The following is a 22161-nucleotide window of genomic DNA, read 5'->3' as shown; positions in this document are numbered from 1 at the left end:
TCACATTGTGATTTGATTGTTGGTTGTTAGATGGGTTAGATGTATCTTAAAAGGCAAAGTACTGAGTATATTATTATGTCCTCAGGGTTACATGGAAACCACAGAAAAACATATAGGCTACTGCATACACAAGTGACCCTTGTGTCATGTTTATGCTTTTTGTGCCATTACATCATTTGTAATCATAGGCCATTTGATGCAGTGGTGTGGTATCTATAGGGGATGTTGCCTGTCATTTCCGAAGAATGTGCATTTATTATACTGAGGAATGTATCAATGTTTACTGCCATAAACCTTTGGCTCTTGGACCATATAATCTTATGCTCATGTATTTCAAGCACCTCAGGAACCAGTTTCTGGTTGGATTTGTTATTCACTTCCTCAATTCGTTAAATGGCGTGAAGCATGCATTCCAAAAAAACGGACTAACAGTTTACTGATTTGTGAAAATACAATTTCCTACTAGTTAATAATAAACATCTGCCACTATTCAATGTGTTTCCTGTTGTAGTTTTTTCTCCCAATGTATATGTTGTTTACACATTCTTTAGAATAAAAGATGTGTCTAGCCTGATTATTTGCATTAAATGGTTGAAAACTGTTCCGCATTCATCCGCCAGGGGCAGTCTACTCTTGTTTATACTCTGACCAGAGTATGTCAGCGGAGCGGAGCGGAGCTGTAGTCATGCGACGAGCGGAGCGTGACCAATTTGACGGTTTCCACCGCTTACAGCCAGACGACGTTCCGCTCCCATTCATTTTCAACGGGAGCACGCAGAGCAATGCGCATGAGATTGTGGGAAAATGAGCAGTGCCAACCCTGCTAGCGGAGCGATATAAAAAGGTCAGCTCTGCTCTACTTTATGCAAATTATACTCAGCCACAGCCGCGGTTAACCAATTCGGTGAGGAGCAGATGTTTGCTTGAAAGTCGTACTTTCACGAAACATAGTTCATTCAGCCTGTCCTTAGTTCCAGGCAAACACAACCAAAAGAAGATGGAGGAAACCAGTCATCGCTGTGTCTGGTTTTCCAATTATATATGATTTTGCTTTGCTAGAATACAGAGACAAAATCATAAGGAATGAAGGCATGGAGGAGGATTGCAGAGATTGTTGGTGTTGATGGTGGGTGAAGAGAGATTTGCACAACAATGTTTGCTTGTGCTGCTCGCAAGCTATGAATATCAAGCAACCTAAACCTCAAAACTGTGATCAATGCTACCATTTGTGAGTGTGTTGCGTAAATTAAATTGTGAAATGTGCCCACCAATGGACAGAAATCAGAAAACACACATTGTAAATGATACAGTAAGCATCCATTTCCCATGTAATATGTTATCAATTGTATTATGGGATCTTAACATTATGATTCTTATATATTATAGTTTATTGCTCTTTCATTATACTCGTGTCATGACTGATGGTTATAGCTCACATACTGTAAAATACATAGGCCTACATCCCGGTGACCATTTGATGAATTGTTCCGCAGTCTTATGGCTTGGGGGTAGAAGCTGTTAAGGAGCCTTTTGGTCCTAGACTTAGCGCTCCGGTAACGCTTGCCATGCGGTAGCAGTGAGAACAGTCTATGACTTGGGTGACTGGAGTCTCTGACAATTGTATGGGCTTTCCTCTATCATTATGATAAGCTGCTAAATGGGTTCACATCACTGATATCCTGAGACAGAGTGACAATCAAATACAACTGATTGGAGATCTCTCAACTGGACAAAAAGGTCATGTCCATTTGAGAAAGCAACACAGAAACAGACAAATTAGAGACTGATACCCTTCACCCCTTTTTATTGCAAAATTGTGATCTGTGATGACTGAACATTGACACTAGTTCATCTTGAAAAGTGAACAATTGAAACAAGTTTAAACACTTCAATGAATCAACATTGAATTAACCAGAATATAATGTCAAAATGTACAAATAATCGAACTTCTTTGTAAATGTTAGACATCGTAGTAAGTGGGCTATTATTGCTAAAGCATCATTTTTTGGGGACAGAAACAGCCACACCAGAGGTGGCCAAACTTGCTCCACTCTATAGTCTACCTGGGTGAGCAGACTTCTATTCCAGCCCAGCAATAATACACATTATTATCAACTGTTCTGAATTCTGCTGCTGTATATTTCAAAAGTGCTGAACAAATAGTTATATGACTACGTCCGTCCTAGCTCGTTCATTAATGTCTTTATCGGAATTACGGATTGCCCCTTATCCGCTCATTGTCCCCTTATGCCATAGTCTCAATTGTCAGGAGAAATCATTTTTGTTTAAGCAAGTCAGCCATATCAGCCATATTTTTTAGAAGGCAGTAAATGGGGCTGAATTAACTGTTTCACTGCCAGACAAAACTGCGCTCATAGCAAGGTTTAACAGCGTTATGAATTCACTCCATGGTACTGAAAAGAAAGTTCTGCTGTTGAGACAACTTTATGTAGTACCTGTCAGTTTGAGGGCACCGTTTGACACCGTTATAATGCAGTGAATGTATTGTTTAGTGTTGTGCTGTGCTGTGTAATGGCTCTGCATATAAAACATTTAGATTGTTTTGCCCCACCAAGATTTACATGCTAAAATCTCCACTCCACCTACTCCCTTTTTTGACAGCTGTAGCAGAAAATCCAATAATCCTTTTCCATTACTGTTGTCTACAAATGTATTTGGAGCATGAGTTTTTAATTTACAATTGTCACGTCGACACCCGCTCCCCCTCTCTGGCGCTCGTTGTCAGCAGTTTACTCATTATTACTCACACCTTCCACCATCGTTACGCGCACCTGCGCCTCATCAGACTCACCTGGACTCTATCACCTGCCTGATAACCTTCCCTATATATGTCAACCTTTATATGTCAACCTTTGGTTCCTTCCCCAAGCGTTATTGTTTCAGTTTCATGTCTGTGCGTTGTTCGTGTTTCTTGTTCTGTAATATGTTTTGTTTATTTATTAAATTATTCACTCCCTGAACTTGCTTCCTGACTCCCAGCGCACGTTACAGAATAACGCCTCGCCAAAGGGACGTTCGACCGGTTCACGAGTCTCAGCCGGTTCGACTGGTTCCAGCGCCTCAGCCGGCTCTACAGGTTCCCGCGCCTCAGCAGAAGCGACCGGCCTGGTCCTCAGGACAGTCCCTCTGGTCAGCGTCCTGCGGCTGGAGCTGTGTGTCAGGGAGGGGCTACTGTCACGTCTACACCCGCTCCCCCTCTCTGGAGCTCGTTGTCACCAGTTTACTCATTATTACACACACCTGCAACCATCATTACGCACGCCTCATCATTCATCTGGACTCCATCATCTGCCTGATTACCTTCCCTGTATACGTCATTCCCTTTGGTTCCTTCCCCAGGCGTTATTGTTTCAGTTTCATGTTTGAAGTGTTGCCAATTAAGCAACCTTGTCGCTATATTTAGCAGTAAGACCCCTCTAGCGACACATTTTCAAAAAAATCGACTAGCGACTAATCTATCAACTTTTTCTGGTGTTAAAGGAGACTTTTGGAGACTGACGTGAAAGCGCGTGTCGTTCTTACTCTTCTCAACGAGCAGGGGGTGCTGCCGTGGGCCCCACCACCATCCCAAAGCACCCACAGGTGGACCAGTCCTCGCACAGCAGTCCCTCCCAGCTGCAGTCAGAGCAGGAGATGTTCACCCCTCCGCGTTCAGACTGCAAATTAATTGCGCATGCGGGAAGCCGCCGCTGGCTGATCCCGCCCTGGCTTACATTCAGGGCGGGATATAAATGTCAAATGTTCTTTGTGTAAAATAAATCACTGCAAAGTGAATCACACACAACCTCAGTCACTTACTCACCTTGTCCACTGTGTGTGTGCCTCTCTGTGACATAAACTAAACATCTAGCTGGCTAGCTCATCATGTCTCAGTCTAAACTGTACACTCAAAAATACAGAAAGGAGTGGGAATCAAACCCTGAATTCAAAGGCTGGTTGAAGCCGATTATTGAAGATGATACACAGGCATATTGCCTGTATTGTAAGGCTGATTTCTACGCCAAACTTAGTGATGTAAAAAAACACAACTCAAAAACATACTCAAAAGGCAAAGCCTTATAACAGTTCCACCCAAAACAAGCTGCCATTTATGGTTAAAAAAATGGACTCTGCAAAAGCGGCTGAGGCCACCGTGGCATTAGCTATTGCTGAGCACTGTTCCATGCTGGCATGTGATCACATTGGAGAAGCAGAAAGAGATGCTTTCTCAGACTCCACAGCTGCTACCCACTTCAAAGTGCACAGAAATTATTAATGGTGTTCTAGCACCATACTTTCTGAAAAAGTTGGTCGCAGATGTGGGTGACCATCGTTTCAGCCTCCTCCTCGATGAGTCCATGGGATGTAAGTGTTTCTAAGTACCTGGGGGTTGTGATAAGGTACTTTAGTGACACCAAGCAGACAATTGTATCAACATTTCTGGGGCTTGTTGAGTTGGAGGGAGGATATGCCAAATCTATAGCCTGTGCTGTTGTGGCTATAGAAAAAGGGGGCAGAGGTCGGGCTGCCTTCTGAGAATTTGTAGGCGAGTGAGTAAACCTCCACTACAATCCATTCTATTGGCCAACGTGCAATTATTGGAAAACAAAATGGATGATATACGATCAAGACTATCCTACCAACGGGACATTAAAAACTGTAATATCTTATGTTTCACTGAGTCGCGGCTGAACGATTTAAACAACATTTCATTGTTTTAAATCATTAGGCCTGTAGTCTATAAATTGGCATATAGGCTGTGACTTAGAATGAAATACAAATTAAACTAAAAGTGCATTATTAGTCTCAGTCTACAGCAGTATATATAATAATAATAATATATGCCATTTAGCTGACATATGTGAGCAGAGTTGAATGGTCGGAAACTCCGCTTATCATACATGGAGTGGTGCCTGTGCACGACTCGCAACATTCTTTCCAACCGCTCTGCTATAAACAGCTCCACTCACAGGACAAAAAATAATAATTAAAATCCCAATTTAATCAACACCCATCTATTTTTTGTGACTACCTGGACCAACCATTTGGTTTTGAAGTATTGAAACCAAACTATATGATTTGAATGAGAAGTATTTTAATAAACATGAAAAAGGGGAATGTAAGAAGCGCTCATCATTTCAAATAGGCTTCATGTTAAATTAAACTGCATATAAACACTCTAAATAGGTCAAGAGCCAGACAGGGAGCCTAATTATTTAGGCTATATTATTTCACATTTCTCAAGGCTATAGCGTACAAAGAAATACATTGTGAAGAATTTGCAAGTGGGACACAAGACTGGTAGGGAGTCAGGGACATTGAGAGCTCAACATTTAAACAACATTTCATTGTATTAAATCACAATAGTATTTAAATTGTGCATATAGGCTGTGACTTACTTAGAATTAAATATACATTTTGCGAAAATGCCTTATTAGGCTCAATCTACAGTGCCTTTGAATTCATTTTTAGAAACACCAGTTTGGCTATAGTCTGTGGCTTCACGCTCATGTGATGGTGCCTGGAGAGCAGGCCAGCAGTGGAGGATATCCCCTCGCGGTTGCAGAGCCACTGGGGATGCTAAACACCATTTTGGTCATGCTTGGCAGGCTGGGCAGGGATGCAGATTATTATTTTTTTCTATAGGTAGACCTCGAGTTTTTTAGGTAAAAAAGCAAAACAATCATGGCCTATTATACAGAATATATAGTAGAACATATATGATCATTGTAAAATAAAAACCCATGCTCCAAATGCATTGGTAGATAACAGCAACGGAAGAGGGTGAAAGTATTTTCTGCTCCAGCTGTCAGAAAAGAGAGTCGGTGTAGTAGTTTGATGGGGTAGGTTGTGGGATGGCTTTAAAATATTCTCAAATTTTACTCTCTAGAGAGGAAAACTAAGAAGACAGATTGTAATAAAAGTCTAATTGTAATAAAAGGAAGTCAGTTTTATTTTATGTCTGTCCTCAGTTATGAAAAGCCTGTCTGCAGATGTAGCGGTCCCAGTGAATGTCCCAAGAGACTGTTGGCACATCCTTGTTTGCCGTGGGTTGTATGTGTACATAAATTAGCAAATGTTGTATACAACAATAGAGTTAAAAGTCACACACAATTTAGGCTACAAAAGTATTACAACTGTAGCACGCCAGTCCTTCTCCTGGAGGTATGCTGGGTGTGCAGGCTTCTGTTCCAGCCCAGCACTAACACACCTGATTCAATTTATCAAACCTAATGAGTTGACTATAATGTGTATTATTGCTAGGCTGGAATAGAAGTCTGCTCAGATCAGGGAGTGGAGCTCTGTTGGCCATGTCTGGTATGGACTTTTTTCTTCACCCAAAATCATGCTTTAATTATAATAGCTACTTATGAAGATGTGTAACATTTACAAATGAGTTAGATTATTTGTACATTTTTTAATTATATTTTGATTTATTTTAATTCAGTGTTGATTCATTGAAGGGAAGTGTTTGAACTCGTTTTAATTGTGAACTTAAAAGCATTATTCAAAATGAACATGTGTCAATGTTAATTCATCACAGATCACAATTCTGCAATAAAAAGGTGTGAATGGGATCTGTCTCTAATCTGTCTGTGTTTCTGTGTTGCTTTCTCAAATGAACATGACCTTTTAATCCAGTTGTGAGCTTTCCAATCGATTTTATTTGATTGTCACTCTGTCTCAGGATATCAGCCATGTGAACCCATTCTGCAGCTTTTCATAATGGCATGCATCACCAATGAAGCCAAGAGGCCTACAGTATGATGTATAACTGTGCAATCAATGTGCCTCTTGTCATTGTACATCTGAAGCAGAGAATAGCTAAACTTACACATCATTTGTATATTGATGAGCTAGCTGTATGTTCTCAATTTAAAATGATGTATATGAGATCAACCATGCACCTGATTTTACATTATTTTTCTGACATGAAATTGTTTAGTGCAAATCTAACACTTGAATTCTAGGTACAGCACTGTACCTGCAAATAGAGAGCTGACAATTTGTAGGCTACTTAAAAATATCAAAAAACGAAATAATGTGGCGTGGGGAGCGTTGTAATTCTACCTTGTTTATTATCTGGGAATTATTTTAGAATACAGAGACAAAATCAGAAGGTCAGTGACATGGAGGAGGATTGCAGAGATTTTGATTGTGGGTAAAAAATATATTTGCAATTTCCTTTACCCAGAGTACCCATTCTTGTGCAAGTAGGCCTGTGTATTTTACAGGAAGTGAGCTATAACCATAAGTCATGACACAAGCATAATGAAAGAGCAATAAGCTATAATAAACTCAGCAAAAAAGAGAAATGTCATCTCACTGTCAACTGTGTTTATTGTCAGCAAATTTAACATGTGTAAATATTTGTATGAACATAACAAGACTCAACAACTGAGACACAAACTGAACAAGTACATGTGACTAACAGAAATGGAACATAAACTGAACAAGATCATGTGACTAACAGAAATGGAATAATATGTCCCTGAACAGGGGGGGGGGGGGTTAACAGTCAGCATCTGGTGTGGCCAGCAGCTGCATTAAGTACTGCAGTGCATCTCCTCATGGACTGCACCAGATTTGCCAGTTCTTACTGTGAGATGTTACCCCACTCTTCCACCAAAGGCACCTGCAAGTTCCTGGACATTTCTGGGGGGAATGGCCCTAGCCCTCAACCTCCGATTCTACAGATCCCAGACGCCCTCAATGGGATTGAGATTCGGGCTCTTCGCTGGCCATGGCAGAACACTGACATTCCTGTCTTGTAGGAAATGACTCACAGAATGAGCAGTATGGCTGGTGGCATTGTCATGCTGGAGGGTCATGTCAGGATGAGCCTGCAGGAAGGGTACCACATGAGGGAGGAGGATGTCTTCCCTGTAACGCACTGCGTTGAGATTGCCTGCAATGACAACAAGCTCAGTCCTATGATGCTGTGACACACCGCCGCAGACCATGACGGACCCTCCACCTCCAAATCGATCCCGCTCCAGAGTACAGGCCTCAGTGTAACGCTCATTCCTTCGACGATAATCGCGAATCCGACCATCACCCCTGGTGAGACAAAACTGCGACTCATCAGTGAAGAGCACTTTTTGCCAGTCGTCTGGTCCAGCGATGGTGGGTTTGTGCCCATAGGCGACGTTGTTGCCAGTGATGTCTGGTGAGGACCTGCCTTACAACAGGACTACAAGCCCTCAGTCCAGCCTCTCTCAGCCTATTGCGGACAGTCTGAGCACTGATGGAGGGATTGTGCGTTCCTGGTGTAACTCGGGCAGTTGTTGTTGCCATTCTATACCTGTTCCGTAGGTGTGATGTTCGGCTGTACCGATCCTGTGCAGGTGTTGTTACACGTGGTCTGCCACTGCGAGGACAATCAGCTGTTCGTCCTGTCTCCCTGTAGTGCTGTCTTAGGCGTCTCACAGTACAGACATTGCAATGTATTGCCCTGGCCACATCTGCAGTCCTCATGCCTCCTTGTAGCATGCCCAAGACACATTCACACAGATGAGCAAGGACCCTGGGCCCCTTTCCTCTGGTGTTTTTCAGTCAGTAGAAAGGCCTATTTAGTGTCCTAAGTTTTCATAACTGTGACCTTAATTGAACTACCGTCTTAATGACCGTTCCACAGCATGTTCATTAATTGTTTATGGTTCATTGAACAAGCATGGGAAACAGTGTTTAAACCCTTTACAATGAAGATTTGAAGTTATTTGGATTTTTACAAATTATCTTTGAAAGACAGGGTCATGAAAAAGGGACATTTCTTTTTTTTGCTGAGTTTATATGAGATACCATAATCCAATTAGTAGCATATTACATGGGAAATTAATGCTTAGTGTATCATTTACAATGTTACAATGCATGTTACTGCTGATTTCTATCCTTTGGTGAGCACATTTCACAATTTACTTTGCTCAACACACTCACAAATGGTAGCATTGATCCCAGTTTTGAGGTTTAGGTTGCTTGATGTTCATAGCTAGCGAGCAGCACAAGCAAACATTGTGCAAATCTCTCTTCACCCAGCATCAACACCAACAATCTCCGCAATCCTCCTCTATGCCATTGACCTTGTAATATTGTGTCTGTATTCTAGCAAAGCAAAATCATATAGAATTGGAAAACCAGACACAGCGATGATTTGCTTTCATCCATCTTTCCTTGTTACGCTTGCCCATAACCAACGACAGGCGGAATTGTGTTTCATGAGCAATCTTCTGCTATACTCACCTGCTTGGTTAACCGCAGCGGTAGCAGCGTGACATTTGCATAACGTAGAGCAGATCGCCGCTCCTGCGCATTGCGCTTCTTGCCCCTGTTGAAAATAAATGGGGGCGGTACTTTGCCTGGCGAATTCGGAAGTGGTGGGACCCCTGCTTGACTCTGGCATGCCAAGGGTTAATCCAAGATGGCTGGGTTTACGGGTTCATGCTTTGTATGTTTTAAGGTGTCACGTATCGCATGGTTATTATGTAAAAGAACCGAGCATACAGTATGTAGAACATTCACCAGTGGATCCACCACCCGACAACAACAGCTATCAAGCGCGAGGGGTAGTATTTGTAGGTATTCAACTGAATCTTCAATCAATGGTTGTACGGCCCTGTTGTACAGAAACCACGGCGACCCGTCTCAAGTTGTTCAGTAAGAATGTTAGCTCAGGAAAATATTGAGTACTGTGTACCATTGAGTCTGGATATAAGTGCAATGCTGCCGTGACGTGCTGTCATAGTTGCAGATTTATCTGAAGAGAGAATCCAGAGGCTTCAAATGTGTCTTGTGTGTTTTACAGGTTGGAGAGCATGGAGCTTCCCTCTGTTGGTGCTAAGAGTGTCCTTGTAAAATTGCTGGCAGCCCCCATCAACCCTTCTGACATAAACATGATCCAAGGTAAAAAGGAAAGAAGAAAAACAACACTGGTGACATGCACACACACAATTACATTTATTGTTGAGTTCCTATCATGAATTAACGGGATCGAGATCAAATTGATCCTAACCATAGTTGTTTTATATCTAAAGCCAATGTCCCTATTTGGTCCTGCAGGTTCCTATGCCATCCTACCTGACCTTCCAGCAGTAGGAGGAAACGAGGGGGTGGGCCAGATCCTGGAAGTGGGCAGCCAGGTGAAAGCACTCAGACCAGGGGACTGGGTGATCCCAAGAGATGCTGGATTAGGTAAGTTAATACTTTATTGCTCACGAGATATCTATCTAGGTTTACATTCAAGCCCTTTCAATGGCCCTTCATGCTTTAGAATCCAGGGGCCTCATTTATAAACCATGTGAATCTACTAAATAGACCACAAAGCATGCATGCGCCAGCTTTCATGCTAAAGTTGCCATTTATAAAACCTGAACTAGATGTGAAAATGTGCTCATCTTCCTGCAAACTTTAGATCGTACCTACGCGCAGTTTCTAGTGGTTGAAGAATTGTGTTGCAAGTAGATTTGAATTTTGTGCACATGAAGGATATGAGGGACAGGCTTATTTATAGCAATCAACAGGTTAAGAAGAGAGAATCTATAATTTGTTTCTTTGCATTTTAAAATAATTAGAAATGGGTATCTATTTCCTAGGCCATTATTTATTTAATTTCCATGTTCATTGCATAATAAATTCTTCACCTTTTCTGTGATGGTTTTATACTTACGAGGTTGCAAATCAAATTGTATTTGTCACATACACATGGTTAGCAGATGTTAGTGCCAGTGTAGCGAAATGCTTGTGCTTCTAGTTCCGACAATGCAGTAATAACCAACAAGTAATCTAGCTAACAATTCCAAAACTACTACCTTATAGACACAAGTGTAAGGGGATAAAGAATATGTACATAAAGATATATGAATGAGTGATGGTACAGAGCGGCATAGGCAAGATACAGTAGATGGTATTGAGTGCAATAAATCATTCTCTCCTATCATTCTGACATTTCACATTCTTAAAATAAAGTGGTGATCCTAACTGACCTAAGACAGGGAATGTTTACTAGGATTAAACGTCAGGAATTGTGAAACTCAGTTTAAATGCATTTGGCTTAGGTATATGTAAACTTCTGACTTCAACTGTATGTTTTTCAACCGTGCACCCTGTCGGATGCATAGAGCAAAAACATGAAATTATAATAGCCTAACTAATGGTCCCAATTAAATGAGAGATATGCATGGTCATTTGGTATATGGATACTATGGGAATGTGGACTCATCAAGGTGAGGAATTTATTCTGCAATGGTTATGATATGTATAACCAAAAGTATGTGCCACCAGAGACTGGTTTCCTGCCCAGGCTCTGTCGTAACCGGCCGCGACCGGGAGGTCCGTGGGGCAACGCACAATTGGCCTAGCGTCGGCCGGGTTAGGGAGGGTTTGGCCGGTGGGGATATCCTTGTCTCATCGCGCACCAGCGACTCCTGTGGCGGGCCGGGCGCAGTGCACGCTAACCAAGGTTGCCAGGTGCACAGTGTTTCCTCCGACACATTGGTGCGGCTGGCTTCCGGGTTGGATGCGCGCTGTGTTAAGAAGCAGTGCGGCTTGGTTGGGTTATGTATCGGAGGACGCATGACTTTCAACCTTTGTCTCTCCCGAGCCCGTACGGGAGTTGTAGCAATGAGACAAGATAGTAGCTATTAACAATTGGATACCACGAAATTGGGGAGAAAAGGGCGTATAATTATTATTATTATTATTTTTTTTTTAACATAATAAAATGTGAACCGTCTGTTCTACCATTAAACTGCACTTCAGATTGTATCGCACACTATTTACTACTGTGAAGTGGGTCCAATTTAAATGATGGGGCAAATGGCTGCCTATCCTAACTTGTTGTAGGCCTGTAGGCTATTTTGCGAACAGTCTATGAAACCATCACAGTCAGAAAAGTTGAGGAATTTATCTGTATTGATCATGGAAATGAAAAAAAAAAAAAGAATATGCAGAATATGCCTACTTGTAACTAGTTTAGCATGCAAAGATAAATTGGTTTACACTCTTCTCACGAACAGCAAATGATTGCATCGTGTTACTATATTTCGCTGGGCCTACCTGTTTTTATTTTGTGTTGTTGTGATGAATAAGAGTGTCATCATATTACGCATTTGCACAAGGCTACTACTAGGCTACTCATGCCTTCTTGCAATGCAATACTTTAATCACTAGAAACTGTGCATATGCATGGTCTAAGGTTTGCTGGAGGATAAGTACATTTCATGTGACATTCAGTTTTTATAAATGCCAACTTCTGCGTGAATTGGCGCACTTATGTTTTGGGACATATTTTATGCCCACGCAATGTTTATAAATTAGGCTCCGGGGCCTTATTCATTAGGGAGGGGCACACATTATTAAAACGTCCCTCCCTGTTTCAGTCCGTTTTCTTCTATTTGGTTCCTAATGAATACGACCCCGTCCTTTTCTCTCTTTCTCTCTGAGCAGGGACGTGGAGGACAGCAGCGGTTTTAGCTGAAAACGATGTGATCTCTCTGCCCAATGACATCCCCCTGTTCTCTGCAGCCACACTGGGCGTTAACCCCTGCACTGCCTTTAGGATGCTCTCTGACTTTGAGGAGCTGAAACCAGGTGTGCTAAGTTCACCATTTCAACAGGTTGATGCTAAGCTAGCTGTCCCCCCTTTACCCTTATCCAATACCTTTTTCACGCTACTGCGCTAAGCCGAACAGTGCTATATGATTCTGGCCTTGTTATGCATCCACCTAAGTCTCTGGAAAGGAACATGTGAAACTAAATTGTCAGAGCCAGCAAAGAAGGTTCGGGTTGGCCCAATAGTGTTAAAAGGATACAAGTGAGCTTCAGTCTTTTTTCTATACAGAACCTAACTTTCCTTCATCACACTACACTGTATAATATGTTTATTGCACTGCCCTTTGCATGTGAGTTCATTCCAGGTGACACAGTGATCCAGAATGCAGCCAACAGTGGTGTGGGTCAGGCTGTCATACAGATCGCTGCTGCAAGGGGGATCCAAACCATCAACGTGGTCAGAGACCGGTAAATCCAAACGGCCAGTTTCGTATTCATCAGGGCACATAACTCAATCTTTTGCAACAGAAATTGTGTTTATTATGGGGTCCAGGTAGTCGCTCGACTCCCTCCCTGTTTCAGTCTGCTTTCTTCGATTTGGTGCCAAATGATTAGAACCAATGCATACTGCACTAAGCTACATTTCAAAAAGGGAACATCTGTGAATTAGTGACTGATTAAGAATTTGACCTTTCAGCAGCTGAAGTAAAACCATTGGGTGGGGGGGGTTCCAGCTCTAATGATAACACTGGGTTATCAGCTGGAAATAATGAAGAGTCCTTGTACTAAACCAGGGTTGTTGTAAGTAACTCACTGTCATAATATAGCCTACTGCCCTAATATGTATTAGTGATGTATTTTGTGCGAGAGGGACTGATATAGAAAATTCCTTAGAGAGCAGTGATTATATTAAGCAAGGTTGCATATTCAAGAAGGCCCGTGTTGAAGAACTGCATGTACTTGTGTGCCCCTTTTCACAGGCCAGACCTCACACAGCTTATTGACAGGCTGAAGACTATGGGCGCCAGTCATGTGATCAAAGAGGAGACCCTGAGGCGGCATGAAATGAAGGAACTTTTCAAGGTCTGTGGATATCAACAGTGCTCTGAGGGCCAAATTCTGATAATGATCTTTCCTTGGATGTAAATTGACTATTTACCTTCCTTATAGACCTGTCCAAGGCCTAAGCTGGCACTGAACGGAGTTGGGGGAAAGAGTGCAACAGAACTTCTCCGTCACTTACAGTAAGTATTCAGGTGACTGAATTGAACCTTCTTTGTTGCCATAGCTTGATATTCTGAGGTTCAAGTGGATTTGGTATCTGATCAAGTAAATGGTCCCCCCCACAAACATTTTCAGAGTTGGAGGGTCGATGGTGACGTATGGAGGGATGGCCAAGCAGCCAGTCACTGTTCCTGTGGTAAGACTGCTTCTTTCTATAATACTACCCTTTTTCTACCATGTTCCTCTAGGAACTATTTCAACAGACTGTGAGATGGAGAGAGAAAACAAACATGGCGATAGCTTTTAAATGCTAATACCTATGGAAGCCACTTGTGTGTTGTACATACTTACAAACAAATCATTGTCTGTCCTCTCCCCAGAGTGCCCTGATTTTCAAAAATGTGAAAGTCAAAGGGTTCTGGGTCACCCAGTGGAAGAGAACCCACTCTCAGGGTGAGCCAGATACAATACACACACATACACAAAATATGTAGGAGTCTGGAGAGACAGATCTATGCTCTGCATTTCTCACATGCCATTATAGTGGGTCCGATCTGGTACCTTTAATTTTGTCCCTCTGAATGTCCAGGGTCAAAAGTAACTTTCAATAGCCTGCCGATATGATGCTTTATAACCTGTTATATGGATGAGTTTGCATGCATGAGCTTCTATAATGCCTTTATAATAAGGCTTATAATATGTTATGTCTGTATATTTCTGTCTCCCCAGATGAGGGGGCCTTACGGGGAATGCTGGATGAGCTCTGCTCTCTGATCCGCCAGGGAAAGCTGACCGCACCTGCCTGTTCTGAGGTAGGCCTCCAAGACTTCCGGAAAGCACTGGACACTGCCATGCAGCCGTTCACCTCAGCCAAACAGGTCCTGGTCATGTGACCCATCAGGAAGGAAGGAACTTCCTGGACTTGTCCAATAAGAAACATTGTTTTGCACTGGGTGCCCAATTGAATACGACCCTGCATACAAAACGAAGTCCCGGGCACGTTCAACGGGTGCAGCCCCGAGACTGCTGCTTCATCATTGTCGGAAATGCATAGATGACGTGTATTTTTTCCCCCATGCCGCCGTTGCGAGACAGGTGCATGGTAATGGTCCATTCTATACTGAACAAAATGATAAATGCAACAATTTCAATGAATTACGGAGTGACAGTTCATATAAGGAAGTCAGTCAATTTAAATAAATTAGGCCCCAGCTATGGATTTCACATGACTGGGCATAGCCCCAATCAATCCGAATGAGTTTTTCCCCACAAAAGGGCTTTATTACAGACAGGGTGGCTGGTCTCCGATTATCCCGCAAGTGAAGAAGCCGGAAGTGGAGGTCCTGGGCTGGTGTTTTTACACGTGGTCTGCGGTTGTGAGGCCGGTTGGACGTACTGCCAAATTATTTTAAATGACATTGGAGGTGGCTTATTGTAGAGAAATTAACATTACATTTTCAGGCAACAGCTCCGGTGGACATTCCTGTAGTCAGCATGCCAATTGCACGCTCCCTCAACTTAAGACATCTTTGGCATTGTGTTGTGCAACATTTGAGAAATAAGCTTTTTGTGTGTGTGGAACATTTCTGGGAGCTTTCATTTCAGGTCATGAAACATGGGACTAACGCATGTTGCGTTTTATATTTTTGTTCAGTGTAAATCAAAACTAATTTAACACATTATTTAGTATATGTAAAGACAACATTAAGAATAGTCTGATTGGGTGACAACATTAGCGTATCACTTGTGAATGATGCCCAGCATGTGCAGTAAAGCAAGAAACAGCACATGCCTTTTTTTTGCAACTTTTTCAAATCATAGTCGCACACCTCATGTAGCCTAGCCCATAGGCTTATGTGTTTTGATCAGATTTGTATCACAACTAAAGTGGCCAAATAACATTTAATTTGCTTTACAACCGATGTAGAGCCTACCTGGCATACATGCTGTAAGTAGGTGGCGCGTGAGTTTCAAGTTTGGGGAAGACCATTTTCCCAATTGAAAATGCACCTATAATAATAAAGCATTACACATCGTATTTGCTGTCATTTTTGAGAACAGTGTTTTCCCGCTGATTGATTGCATTTAGGAACATTTGCGCTTATAGCCTACTGCCATTGCTGCACTTATAATGTGAAGAAATAGCCTAATAGTTTATCAACATTTTAAGCTACAAGTTCTAGTCTGTTGCATCAGCCTCATTGCTTTTAAATGTTTTTTTGATGTGAGAAGTTGTATTAATTTGGGATCTATCGCAGCCTACTCTGGGACAGTTGTGGGATATGTTTGGAATATTTAATGTGGTGAAAGACAAGTTGACCAATAGAATAGGTCAACTTTTGTAGTATGGGGTATAGTAGATACCGTGCGTTCGGAAAGTATTCAGAACCCTTTCTTTTTTCCACATTTTGTTACATTAGACTTTTTCTCATCAATCTACACACCACCCCATAATGACTAAGCAAAATCAGGTTTTTAGAAAATGGAAATATGACATTTACATACACTTAGGTTGGAGTCATTAAAACTCATCACCACCATACTTCACCGTAGGGATGGTGCCAGGTTTCCTCCAGATGTGACGCTTGGCATTCAGCCCAAATAATTCAATCTTGGTTTCATCAGACCAGAGTATCTTGTTGCTCATGGTCTGAGAGTCCCTTTAGGTGCCTTTTGGCAAACTCCAAGCAGGCTGTCGTGCCTTTTACTGAGGTGTGGCTTCCGTCTGGCCACTACCATAAAGGTCTGATTGGTGGAGTGCTGTAGAGATGGTTGTCCTTCTGGAAGGTTGTCCCATCTCCACAGAGGAACTCTTTAGTTACCATCGGGTTCTTGGTCACCTCCCCGACCAAGGCCCTTCTCCCCTGATTGATCAGTTTGCCCCGGCAGCCAGCTCTAGGAATAGTCTTGGTGGTTCCAAACTTCTTTCATTTAAGAGTGATGGAGGCCGCTGTATTTTTGGGGACTTTCAATGCTGCAAACATTTTTTTTGGTACCCTTCCCCAGATCTGTGCCTCGACACAATCCTGTCTCGGAGCTTTATGGACAATTCTTTCGACCTCATGGGTTGGTTTTAGCTCTGACATACACTGTCAACTGTGGGACCTTTATATAGACAGGTGTGTATCATATCAGAACAACAGTTCAGTTCATTTTTGACAAGCATTAACTATATGATAAATTATTACTTTTACCAATTCTTAATACCAATGTCTAAACATATGTCAAAGAGAATAACACATCCTATTTTTAAAAATGTTTTCAAATTGGCATATACTCTCCATCACACTGTCAACTTCATCGCAGAGCCACAGGAACAGGAAGTTAGACCAATAACCCATCGGGAAAAATCCTAACAATCCAGCAGACCTAATCGGGTGAGATTTGTATCAGAACAAACTCCTTCACATATCAAGGCGTGTAAACTTCAATCCAAAAACTTCAACAAAATCCAAAACTTAGACTTTTACCTCCCCCATTTTGACACATAACTCTCCATGTGAGTAATGTGTAAAAAAAATATTAAAAAACACTACTACTGGTCAAAATAAAATAATTTAAAACAACAAAATCGAATTAGAATCACTACCCTTAACTTCATAAAGAAAAATAATTGTACCCATACGGTCATAGGAAAAAGGCAACTCCCTCTCCTTCACATTGTCCAAATCACAAATATGGCTAAGAACTATAAACGTCATTATAATTGTCAATATTACAAATGACCTTCAAATCAATATTACAAATGACCTTAAATTCATTATCCAAATGGATTTCCAGTGAGGTTGATCAAACCACACTGGAAGGTCAGGACCGAGGTCAGACAAACCCTTAAAACCCTTAAAAGTGTTTCTTACTATATTATTGGGGCGGCAGGGTAGCCGCCCCAACTAGCGTTAGACTAGTAACCGAAAGGTTCAAATCCCCGAGCTGACCATCTGTCAGTTACTTCTACAGAGATTACCCACACAGGATTTCAAACCCTGTCAATATGAACAGGGAAACCTTTACCATTATCAAAATATTGCCTAATTAGTGGTCCCAGAACTGGGTGTTGTATCCACACTGGGATATCATCTGTTGCGATTACTATGGTATAGATTATTTTACATCTAACCAGGTGTGCAAAACTACCAATTCCTACTGTGATCAAGTCAGTACTACGGATTGGACTTTTGGTTGCCCGCAACTGGCTAATTAACAATTAATGCCCAAGGATACCTCACTTAAGAACACTCATCAACTCAACTCAATCCTGCTAGTTACCCCAGCTGTGACCCTCTTAAGGAAGACCTAACTCTGAGTACACCCTCAACAGGCGCATTTGTTATTTAAAAATAAATATATATATTATATTTTCATCACTTAAATGTTCAGTTAATGTCTAATATGTAACATCTGCTAACCACGTATGTGACAAATACAATTTGATTTGATTTTTTGGGAACAGGAACAATGGTGGCCCTCTTGAAGCATGTGGGAACAGCAGACTGGTATAGGGATTGATTGAATATGTCCGTAAACACACCGGCCAGCTGGTCTTCGCATGCTCTGAGGGCGCGGCTGGGGATGCCGTCTGGGCCTGCAGCCTTGCGAGGGTTAACACGTTTAAATGTCTTACTCACCTCGGCTGCAGTGAAGGAGAGACCGCATGTTTTCGTTGCAGGCCGTGTCAGTGGCACTGTATTGTCCTCAAAGTGGGCAAAAAGTTATTTAGTCTGCCTGGGAGCAAGACATCCTGGTCCGTGACTGGGCTGGGTTTCTTCTTGTAGTCCGTGATTGACTGTAGACCCTGCCACATGCCTCTTGTGTCTGAGCCATTGAATTGAGATTCCACTTTGTCTCTGTACTGACGCTTAGCTTGTTTAATAGCCTTGCGGAGGGAATAGCTGCACTGTTTGTATTCGGTCATGTTGCCAGACACCTTGCCCTGATTAAAAGCAGTGGTTCGCGCTTTCAGTTTCACGCGAATGCTGCCATCAATCCACGGTTTCTGGTTAGGGAATGTTTTTATCGTTGCTATGGGAACGACATCTTCGACGCACGTTCTAATGAACTCGCACACCGAATCAGCGTATTCGTCAATATTTTTATCTGACGCAATACGAAACATGTCCCAGTCCACGTGATGGAAGCAGTCTTGGAGTGTGGAGTCAGCTTGGTCTGACCAGCATTGGACAGACCTCAGCGTGGGAGCCTCTTGTTTGAGTTTCTGCCTGTAGGCAGGGATCAGCAAAATGGAGTCGTGGTCAGCTTTTCCGAAAGGGGGGCGGGGCAGGGCCTTATATGCGTCGCGGAAGTTAGAGTAACAATGATCCAAGGTTTTACCACCCCTGGTTGCGCAATCGATATGCTGATAAAATTTAGGGAGTCTTGTTTTCAGATTAGCTTTGTTAAAATCCCCAGCTACAATGAATGCAGCCTCCGGATAAATGGTTTCCAGTTTGCAAAGAGTTAAATAAAGTTTGTTCAGAGCCATCGATGTGTCTGCTTGGGGGGGGATATATACGGCTGTGATTATAATCGAAGAGAATTCTCTTGGAAGATAATGCGGTCTACATTTGACTGTGAGGAATTCTAAATCAGGTGAACAGAAGGATTTGAGTTCCTGTATGTTTCCTTCATCACACCATGTCTCGTTAGTCATGAGGCATACGCCCCCGCCACTCTTCTTACCAGAAAGATGTTTGTTTCTGTCGGCGCAATGCGTGGAGAAACCCGTTGGCTGCACCGCATCGGATAGCGTCTTCCCAGTGAGCCATGTTTCCGTGAAGCAGAGAATGCCACCCTTGCTCGGATTTCGTCAACCTTGTTGTCAAGAGACTGGACATTGGCAAGAAGAATGCTGGGGAGTGGTGCGCGATGTGCCCGTGTTCGGAGTCTGACCAGAAGACCGCCTCGTTTCCCTCTTTTTCGGAGTTGTTTTCTTGGGTCGCTGCATGCGATCCATTCCGTTGTCCTGTTTGTAAGGCAGAACACAGGATCCGCGTCGCGGAAAACATATTCTTGGTCGTACTGATGGTGAGTTGACGCTGATCTTATATTCAGTAGTTCTTCTCGACTGTATGTAATGAAACCTAAGATGACCTGGGGTACTAATGTAAGAAATAACGCGTAAAAAAAACAAAAAAACTGCATAGTTTCCTAGGAACGTGAAGCGAGGCGGCCATCTCTGTCGGCGCCGGAAGTTGAAAAGCTAAGGTAACTGAGCTAAACGACTACCGCCCCGTAGTACTCACTTCCGTCATCATGAAGTGCTTTGAGAGACTAGTCAAGGACCATATCACCTCCACCCTACCTGACACCCTAGACCCACTCCAATTTGCTTACCGCCCAAATAGGTCCACAGACGATGCAATCTCAACCACACTGCCCTATCCCATCTGGACAAGAGGAATACCTATGTGAGAATGCTGTTCATCGACTACAGCTCGGCATTTAACACCATAGTACCCTCCAAGCTCGTAATCAAGCTCGAGACCCTGGGTCTCGACCCCGCCCTGTGCAACTGGGTACTGGACTTCCTGACGGGCCGCCCCCAGGTGGTGAGGGTAGGCAACAACATCTCCACCCCGCTGATCCTCAGCATACACATCCTCGGCATACACATCACAGACAAACTGAATTGGTCCACCCACACAGACAGCATCGTGAAGAGGCTGAAGAAATTTGGCTTGTCACCAAAAGCACTCACAAACTTCTACAGATGCACAATCGAGAGCATCCTGGCGGGCTGTATCACCGCCTGGTACGGCAACTGCTCCGCCCACAACCGTAAGGCTCTCCGGAGGGTATTGAGGTCTGCACAACGCATCACCGGGGGAAAACTACCTGCCCTCCAGGACACCTACACCACCCGATGTTACAGGAAGGCCATAAAAATCATCAAGGACAACAACCACCCGAGCCACTGCCTGTTCACCCCGCTATCATCCTGAAGGCGAGGTCAGTACAGGTGCATCAAAGCTGGGACCGAGAGACTGAAAAACAGCTTCTATCTCAAGGCCATCAGACTGTTAAACAGCCACCACTAACATTGAGTGGCTGCTGCCAACACACTGACTCAACTCCAGCCATTTTAATAATGGGAGTTGATGGGAAATGATGTAAAATATATCACTAGCCACTTTAAACAATGCTACCTAATATAATGTTTACATACCCTACATTATTCATCTCATGTGTACGTATATACTGTACTCTATATCATCTACTGCATCTTATGTAATACATGTATCACTAGCCACTTTAACTATGCCACTTTGTTTACATACTCATCTCATATGTATATACTGTACTCGATACCATCTACTGTATCTTGCCTATGCCGCTCTGTACCATCACTCATTCATATATCTTTATGTACATATTCTTTATCCCCTTACACTTGTGTATAAGACAGTAGTTTTGGAATTGTTTGTTAGATTACTTGTTGTTTATTACTGCATTGTCGGAACTAGAAGCACAAGCATTTCGCTACTCTCGCATTAACATCTGCTAACCATGTGTATGTGACAAATAAAATTTTATTTGATTTGGCTTCAAGGAAGTGGAACATGTCGTGTGACAGACAAGGGATAAGGAAGGCGGAGAGCACGCTTTTTTGAAATTGAAAAGTGTTGCGGTAGCTTTTGATAAATATTACCATCAAGACGAAACAGCTGCGTTATAAGTGGGATGTACTGTTGAGCGCCACATCCCGACGGGTTCGTGCTGATTGTATGGATATTGTGACAGCCGGTTAAATGGGGTCCCTTGAGAAAGCAAGAACAAGATATGTCAGGAGAATTGCAGCATTATGATAAGGATAATACTTGAAATACGGAGGAGGAATGGAGGGGAAAAGAGAGGCAGATGAGGTCTAAGAGAGCGAGAGGGAGGAAGATGGTGAGCTTGAGTCAGTGAAAAATGGTGATGGTTTGCTACAGAAGAATGGTAGAATATGTAAGCAGAGTGAGCTGAAGACAGGAGGAGAAATGGAAGTGAATGAGGGCGAAGTATCGGAGGTAGTAGGTGTGGTGAAGTTCTTGGTGCCCTTGAGGCTTGCACTGAGGGTGAGGATAAATATGAGTCTGTGACAGTAGGAGTGAAGTTTTTGGAAAAAGTGGACACTCGCCTTTTGGCTGATCCATTTCTGGTTTCAGGGTGAGTGAAAACAGAATTGGGTACTGTGGAATTGGCGAGGGTAACCAGAAGTGGTCTTGTGATAATTGTTTGTGTTTCTGCTGGTCAGAGGGAGAAGGCACTCGGTGTTAAACGAATGGGGGCAAGAAATGTGAATAGTTTTGCTCTCAATTAAAGGGTGGTTACTGGGGTAGCTGTAAATGTGATAGTTGACCAATTAAAAGGGAAAGATTTCCCCCTAATTTTTCCTAACCTAAAACTCAGTAT

At 42.7% G+C, this 22161-nt stretch overlaps 1 protein-coding gene across 4 annotated transcripts; it reads left to right on the top strand.

Annotated features, from left to right (window-relative positions):
* The first annotated feature begins 825 nt into the window (after window positions 1-825).
* LOC118364260 (enoyl-[acyl-carrier-protein] reductase, mitochondrial-like) lies at window positions 826-15808 on the top strand. Of its 4 annotated transcripts, none has more exons than XM_035745658.2 (10): window positions 826-844; window positions 9803-9900; window positions 10057-10188; window positions 12442-12585; window positions 12912-13014; window positions 13527-13629; window positions 13717-13790; window positions 13906-13966; window positions 14151-14223; window positions 14500-15808. In XM_035745658.2, the coding sequence occupies exons 2-10, from the start codon at window positions 9813-9815 to the stop codon at window positions 14661-14663; spliced, it is 942 nt and encodes a 313-aa protein (XP_035601551.1). In that variant the 5' UTR covers window positions 826-844; window positions 9803-9812; the 3' UTR covers window positions 14664-15808. The 4 variants fall into 4 exon arrangements, with proteins under 4 accessions (XP_035601551.1, XP_052345326.1, XP_035601549.1 ...); XM_052489366.1 differs by lacking the exon at window positions 826-844 and adding an exon at window positions 9149-9576; XM_035745656.2 differs by lacking the exon at window positions 826-844 and adding an exon at window positions 9312-9654.
* Window positions 15809-22161: the final 6353 nt, after the last annotated feature.

This window comes from Oncorhynchus keta, chromosome 31 (assembly GCF_023373465.1).
Source record: "Oncorhynchus keta strain PuntledgeMale-10-30-2019 chromosome 31, Oket_V2, whole genome shotgun sequence".
Taxonomy (NCBI): Eukaryota; Metazoa; Chordata; class Actinopteri; order Salmoniformes; family Salmonidae; genus Oncorhynchus; species Oncorhynchus keta.
This window is presented reverse-complemented; position numbering and strand designations above follow the sequence as displayed.

Excerpts from the sequence above, each read along its gene's own strand:
- LOC118364260 (XM_035745656.2), top strand. The coding sequence starts at position 9,419 with ATGGCTGGGTTTACGGGTTCATGCTTTGTATGTTTTAAGGTGTCACGT. Across the intron at positions 10,189-12,441 it reads CCCAAGAGATGCTGGATTAG|GGACGTGGAGGACAGCAGCG; the intron begins GTAAGTTAATAC and ends CTCTCTGAGCAG. Across the intron at positions 12,586-12,911 it reads CTTTGAGGAGCTGAAACCAG|GTGACACAGTGATCCAGAAT; the intron begins GTGTGCTAAGTT and ends AGTTCATTCCAG.